Raw genomic sequence first — 7,948 nt, 5'->3', positions numbered from 1 at the left:
AATCCTAACCAATTTGTCAATTAAGGAACTAACAAAGAGTACGACTTTAGATAAAATAGAATGGAAGAAAAGAATACATGTGGCTGATCTTAATTAATTTGTTAAGGATCCATAGCTGACTCCTAAATTTTAGGTCCAAGGCTTGTTGCTGCTGTTTCAAATTTGTTGAGTCAGCTTAAGGGATAAATAGTTCTCAATATTCAAAGTCGACAGGTAAGGATACTGGGGTGTGGAAGATGAAGGAGTGGAAGTCATTAGTAAGGGTTATCAAGAAGAATTGTGACCAATTGACTCTAATGGCTATGATATCATGAACCTCTTAGTCTTAGACAACTATTGGAACAAGGCTGTTAAAATATTAACCATTCTCTATTGATACATTTGACAATATATACAAAAGAGTAAGATAAGTATTTCCTAGTCTGGTAAAGCGGTAGAACAGAAGCTTTTTGTTTCTAGCAATTTGAACTATAGTTAACTTATATAGTAATGTCATGCTCATCTTTATTCTTATCTAGCTTATTCATATGCTCAATGAACGACTTATCCTGACCTCATCTAATCCTTACCACTTTGAGCCAAATACCTGCATCAGTACATGATTGGAAATTACTTAAGTTCTTGTTTAATTCTAATTTATTCTTCTTGTTGCTTATCTCGTATTCATTAATCAAGCATCCATATTTGCATGCTGTTTTAAATGCAGTTATCTTCTTGTATTCTTGCCACAGAAAGTCTCTTAATTATAATACATTGCTGTTCATAGGCTTTAACATATGCAGTAGAAGTTGTAGAACTCCTACCTCATATGCCTATTGTTAGGAACCCGGTGGTTCCTAATGGGGATGGATATGAATTATAGGAGGATTGATGGAAATTGTAGGGAAATTGACTTAATTCGAGGTAGTTACCCTCCATAGAGAAATAGAGATTAAGAGGGAGAGAGAGAGAGAGAGATGTACTAATGCACTAAGAAGTTGGTTTATTCTTCAATTGATATCTCATATTGGATTACAATCATGTATTTATAGGAGATTAGCTCTAATCTCATTAGCCCGCATGGCCTCATCCTATTGTAACTATTATTCCCCATGTGCATTAATAATACCAACATGTGTTAAATATGATTAACATTGGTTCTATTATTTCCCATGTGTATCAATAATTCCAACATATGCTAAATGTGTTTAACATGCTTGGAATTATAACTAACTAACTAACTCTCAATACAACAATGCTTGTAGCATTCCTAACATTTCCCTCCCCTTGAAAACACCTTGCCCACAAGGTGTTGTTGTAAGATGACACCTTCATTAGGGGAAACCAACCACTAAACCAATACGCCAAAGCATCTTGACCGTTGATTACACGAATAGCTCCAAAGCAATTCATCATAGCCCATGACATAGGAGCATAACGCAAAGCAGTCATATTGAACTTAATTTTCAGCAATATAGAACTCAATTTCTTATAAAAATTGTGATCATCTCGGCTATAGAATCCATCATTTATCCCACAACTACCACTAAGAAAAGAAGCATCTAATTCCTTGGCTTTGTGACAACCACTAATGAGCAAGATGTGGCCCCCATAGCAAAGTCCAAATTCAATGGAATTGCTACCAACATGCATGACTGTTAAGTCTATGCCTTCATTCATGATTATATAAGCAGTCCCATTTGTTGAAGCATGAGTTTGGCCAACATCAAACCCCATTGGATCACTTGTATTCACACCAACAGTGTGTTCTTGATCCACGCCAACAGCAACAGGTTCATGTATTGTGGATTCTTGGTCGGTCAAATCAAGAGATTGTAGCTCCTCTTCCGTCAAATTCTCAAAAACCTCTTGCAATCTTGAGAGCTCTTCATTCATGGCCTTGTTAGATTCAGCCAAGGTGTTGAATTTCTTTGAAATAGTCTCGCTAGATTCTGTCAAGGCCTTTACCTTCTCTGAAACTTCATTCACCATTTGTTGTAAATCTTTCAAAATTTCTTACCGGTCATATTCATCCGTCTCAAGATTGACGGCTCTGATACCAATTGTTAGGAACTCGGTGATTCCTAATGGAGATGGGTATGAATTATAGGAGGATTGATGGGAATTATAGGGAAATTGACTTAATTCGAGGTAGTCACCCTCCATAGAGAAATAGAGATTAAGAGGGAAAGAGAGAGAGAGATGCACAAATGCACTAAGAAGTTGGTTTATTCTTCAATTGATATCTCATATTGGATTACAATCATGTATTTATAGGAGATTAGCTCTAATCTCATTAGCCCACATGACCTCATCTTATTGTAACTATTATTCCCCATGTACATTAATAATACCAACATGTGCTAAATGTGATTAACATTGGTTCTATTATTTCCCATGTGTATCAATAATTCCAACATGTACTAAATGTGTTTAACATGCTTGAAATTGTAACTAACTAACTAACTAAATCTCAATACAACAATGCTTGTAGCATTCCTAACACCTATCTTCAAAAACCTGAAGTATTTGATGTTGATGAATCGCTGGTTAATCTTGACAGTGTAGCACTGTTGAAGATATTGCAAAAATCTCCGTGTCTTAAGACAATGGAGTTTTATGGGGTAACTTCACTAGCACTACATTGTTTATTATCATGTATGTGTTCCATATTATTTTTCTGATTTACTGTGATGGTTAAAACATTCTCTTTTTAATGATAATTTAGGAGATCAATCTATTCTCAGATTATGAAAGGGATGATAGAATACTGGATCCAGTGCCTCCATGTTTCTGCTGTAAAGATTTTGCTCAAGAATGCAGTGGTCTTGGACAAAATGGTCATATCTTGTTCACATCATTTTGCAAAGGACTTAGAGAAGCTGAAGAAGGTTCACGAACAGTTATTAAAGCTACCCAGAGGGTCAAAACATTGTGAATTGGTTTTTGATTTGAACCTTTCTTGAGCTTTTACCTCCAGAAAAGTCATTAATTCCTATTTCATTATACTTCGAACTTCAAAAACTAAATTCCCTTTTTTCCTGTCTTGGCCTTCTACGTACCTATATAACTTTTTTTTTTTTTTGAGGACATACCTATGTAACTTGCTATTATATAATGATTTTTTTGTTATTTGATAATATAGTTTTGAATTGTCCAAGCTATAGGCTTACACTCAATTTATGTGCAGTACAGTGCCTCCTAGTTATGAAGCTAAAACAGATGTAATAATTCTAGCTACTAAAGGAAGAAAATAAATGGGTATGCTCAAAATGTGACGATCATATGGTCTAACTGAGAAGATGGGGTAATGAGTAGGAAGATATGAACAATTTCCTTTCGACTTTCTAGCTTTCTTTGTATTATTGGTGATAAAATATATATTTGGTTCAATTTAGGCTACTGGTTATTAGCATGAAGATATGACAACAATAAGTAGTCTCCATGCATATGTAGTGAGATCTATATGTTATGGGAATACCTATAAATCAGTTCTTTAAAATTCTTCTTTCTATTACTGCTTTATGTTGAATATTGACACTAGAGTTTTAGCCTTGCTGAGAATGCAGTGACCATTTAGGCAACATTGTCTTTGTCTGTGCAACTAAGGGTCTTCCTAGTTAGGCAATTTGACAATTTGGGTATATACACATATAAAACCGCATATTGTGAGAGACATGTGCATATAAGTTATATAATATATAAGCATATATGTGATAGCCCAACAATAATAACATCCTCGTACTTGTGGTTTGAACTCTTCTTCCACTTCTCTCACAATTTACTTATTAAAAAAATAATAATAAACATATATCCTTCAGCCAAAAAATAAAAAGACAATAACTGAATCATCCTTGAGTTGAGCGAATAAAATCCAAGTGGGCCTGAATTGTAAGCCGACAATGACAAGCCCAGGTCCATCACATCTTCTCTCCCAAACGCTGTCGTTTTAAAAACCCATTTCACCGTCAATTTGGAGGGAATTCTCTACCTTGTTTCCCACCAAACCAAAAACCCTCTCTGCTTTCTTTTCTCACATCAAACACTGAAACGCCACTCCACCGACGTCGTTTTGGTTCCTGCCAGTGTCACAAACGGTAATTATCTACCCATTTCGTTACCATCCTTATATGCTAGTATTATATAGTTCTTGTTCAGTGATTATCTTGTGTTCTTAATGCATTGAATTTTTCAATTGATCCAAATTTGGCCAAAAGATAAAAAAAAATTGTGACAATCTAAATACATGGCTTTGGAATTTCTGTTCTTTTTATGATTTTGGTAATAATGTTAGAAATGTAAACAAGACCCAGTAGGAATTTTAAAAAAAAAAAAAAATTTATTTAATGGTGGTGATTTTGTATAATGATAGGTCAGTCTAGTCAAGATTCCAAAAAGCTATACTTGTTGGAATTGCTCATGTTTATAGCTATAAAAACAAAATCCAAAATTTTGGGGTTTGTTATGGATTCGCGACAAATTAGTTAGGGTCTGCCATATGTTTGTGAAGTAGCTTAAAAAAAACTTATGTTTTTAGCTATTTTGCATCTCACTATGTTCTTAATATAGTAGCTGTTTCTGGGTCTTGTATCTGATAAAGCATTATGTATATTAAAGGAATTGTTCAACTATCTACAACTATATTGTGCCGTAACTATTGTTTGTACACATGTAGGAATGTCCCTAGGCAACAACCGTTCGCAAAAAAGGTTTGCTGAATTTTGCTTCCATGGAAATCATGTTTGAAGGCACAGTTGCAACGGAAAAAAATGCATGGACCCCAAGTGGTCAAATACCAAAGGAAAGCATCGAAGAGTCTGGGGACTCCATTGATAGCAAAAAATTTGTTGACCCCCAATGTCAGCCCCCTGCGGATGTTGACCCAATGGATGTTGAAGGCCCATCATTGTCGAGGACAGGACCGACAACGAATAAGGGAAAAGGCTTAGCAAGAGGTGTCCACCTCTTTAGGGGAATTCACAAGAAGCGTGGTAAAAAACATTCAATTGTGCAAGAGATGTCCGACTCTTTGAAGATCATTTCAGACTTTATCATTGAAAGGATCATTGAAAGTAGAAGGGTAAGTACTCGTACACCATTTGCTTCTGCAGCAGCTGTTGAGGTTCGAACAGTTATGGACATGGTGTTGAGTCTTCCTGGGGTGCAACCGGGTGATCGCCTTCATATGTTCAGCTCTTTCTTTTTCATGGAAAACCAAGAGGCTATGCACACGTTTGCAGCACATAGTCATTCTAAAGAGTTCCAACTGAAGTGGCTAGAGAAAGAGTACCAAAAAAACCCTGAGCTTTGGTGAAGGAAAGGGGATTGTTTTGATAGGGGTTGCTTGGAATGGTGTTGTAGTAATAGGATTTTCTCTATGTAATTGTTGCTCGTTTTTGTTTTTAAATTTTATTGGCAGACACTATGCTTACCATGGGTGTGTGTATGTAACTGTTGGGAACTCTTTCTATTCTAGTAGTAATTAAAAACGTTGGATTTGTGCTAATAATCTCTCTCTCCTTATGTTTGCAATGTTCTGCTATCTGCTTTATTTTAAAATAGCTTGTGAAACCATAATCCTCCTTTTTCCTCTTTGCATTTTCGGGATAATTTTCTGACCATATTAGTGATGACCCTTTCTATTATTTTAGGTTTTATTGTTATTTATTTGCTGAGTTGCATCTGTATGTAATGACATGTATCTTTATAATATACCAATTTTGCTTATATGCTATAAAATGAAATTATTGTATTTCAATATTGTCTGCAAATGACCTTTAGAAAATATTAAATGATATGAAGCTCATTTTAGTTGAATTGATGCTAATTAATTCTGCGTTAAGGTGAAAAACTGAAATTCATTATTTTATTTTTCTGGCAGCTGTAAGCTGAATGCAGAATTCTTGTATGTGAGCCAGGCTCCAAACACAGGTTGCAAAAGTTGTAGCTCAATTTTCCTAGGTTAGTTGTTTAACAAAGCCAACCGCCATAGTTGATTGGACCCAGCTGGACTTTTTCATTTGATCTCAATTATAGTAATCTAATCATAGAAGACTTGAAAGTGTTGCATTTGAACTCAATGCCAAGCATGACTCTCTTGCTGTTCTGAATAGATTTGCACATGCAAGAGCCACAAGTTTCTGGGACTGTTGAAAAGCAAATATAGCCTATTCAGATGGTCCACAGTGATTTGCTAAAGTCTATCCTAAATGTTTCCTTTAAATTTTGTGTCTCAATTAGATATTATTAGGACAAGAAGGAGGGTACTTGTTGACTTTTAAGCTAGTCCTGCATGATTCTGTCCAATCCCTAAAAAATTGTTAACCTCCTAGACTCAGTGTTGTTACTATTGGGATTACCATTGCCACTATAGTGCATATGGCGAGTGGATTTATTCAGCAAAATTTTTTGAAGATCATAGGGGCATAAACCTTGGTTAATTAGGACTTCTCTAACATTTGCAGTAGACAAAAGGGTCTCTTTCTAGCCCCATTACTTGCCATGCAAAAGGTTTATTACGCAGTGCTAGCCCACTGCCCAGGTTAAAGCAAGGTCTTGGGAGGGTGGCTTGGTACAGTTATTATATATACCGTTCAACTCTTTTTGCATGAAGTAGCCACTCTCAAGATTCATTCCCTCACGTTTGCATTTGGCATGTGAGATTTTACCATTACAGCACCATGAGACATAACATAAGTTGTCATTAACTTGTTAAAACATATGACAGCAGTAATAACCATTACTGCATCCTCTGTTTTCCTAAAACTACATTTTGTTGTAAAATGTAATGTTGTAACTTTGTAAGTGATAATCTCTGGTATAAATGTAACATCTAATATTTGATTTATAAAATTTATCATTCAGCCATCCAAGTTAGTATCAGAAAATTTTGACAGTATTCTATATTGAAAATTTCATTATGCTTTGTGGCAGCGAAAATGTGTCATTTGCATTGAAAGACAGCAAGGAGGTTCCATGTTTGGTTTGATTCGGGTTTTGTGCAATATGGACAACATCCTGAAGTTCTAGACTCACTATATCCAATGGCTTAGGAGTCCCAGTGTTAGTGATGGTTTTGTCTTTCCATTTGCATCTCATTAACTTTCCTAAGCATTCCCCATCCAACGTCTATTCAATAAATAAATGTAAATAAATAAATAAATAAAAAAGGAATAATTTTTGAACTAACAAATAAGGGGTGGGGATTTTTGGGTGGGGCAGGGAGCAACCCCCTCAACCCCCTTGACCCAAGAAATCCTAACTGAAGAGAAAGCTGTTACCATAAATTAATGGCATAAATGCACTTTTAGTTTTTACATTTTGACCCAATTTCTATTTTGGTCATTACATTTTATTTTTACCACTTTTAGTCTCTAAACCAATTAATGCATGACGTTTAAGTCCTTACTGTCAACCAACTAACAGAAAATGCTGATGTGACTAACGGAACACCCTATTAGCTGACGTGGCGCTGATGTGGCACTGATGTGGTAATTAAAATATTATTAAAATTATAAAAAAACCTTAAATCTAATTTAATTTTAAAAAAAAATATTACTTATCATTAATAATTTTCATAAGAAAATTACAAACTGTTCTTCTTGATCTTCCCAATCAAACCCAGCAACAACAACTCAAACCCAGATTACAAGAACACAAACCCAACAACAAGAACTCAAACCCAGATTACAAAGAACACAAACCCAACAACCAATAACTCAAACCCAGATTACAACAACACAAACCAAAAAAGAAAAAAAAAATAGAGATCAAACAAGAACAACAAGAACAACAAAGATAAAAAAAACAGAGATCAAACAAGAACAACACGAACAACAAGAACAAATTTACATTACAATAACTCTTTCATTGATGAACCCAAGTTCTCCCATTCATTCCCAACAAGAACAACTCTCTCGGTCTCAAGACCAAACAACATGACCACTCAAAATCATGATCAACTCTCATG

At 35.1% G+C, this 7,948-nt stretch overlaps 1 protein-coding gene across 1 annotated transcript; it reads left to right on the top strand.

The window, feature by feature from the left end:
• Window positions 1-3,970: 3,970 nt before the first annotated feature.
• On the top strand, window positions 3,971-5,481 carry LOC142637154 (uncharacterized). Its single transcript, XM_075811433.1, has 2 exons — window positions 3,971-4,076; window positions 4,655-5,481. Exon 2 carries the CDS (start codon window positions 4,709-4,711, stop codon window positions 5,291-5,293), a length of 585 nt encoding a protein of 194 aa, XP_075667548.1. The 5' UTR covers window positions 3,971-4,076; window positions 4,655-4,708; the 3' UTR covers window positions 5,294-5,481.
• Window positions 5,482-7,948: the final 2,467 nt, after the last annotated feature.

The sequence above is a fragment of the Castanea sativa genome, chromosome 5 (genome assembly GCF_040712315.1).
Source record: "Castanea sativa cultivar Marrone di Chiusa Pesio chromosome 5, ASM4071231v1".
Lineage (NCBI taxonomy): Eukaryota > Viridiplantae > Streptophyta > Magnoliopsida > Fagales > Fagaceae > Castanea > Castanea sativa.
Note: the sequence above shows the minus strand (reverse complement) of the source record. Positions and strands in the feature narration are given on the sequence as shown.

Coding starts and splice junctions, on each gene's coding strand:
- LOC142637154 (XM_075811433.1), top strand. CDS start 4,709: ATGGAAATCATGTTTGAAGGCACAGTTGCAACGGAAAAAAATGCATGG.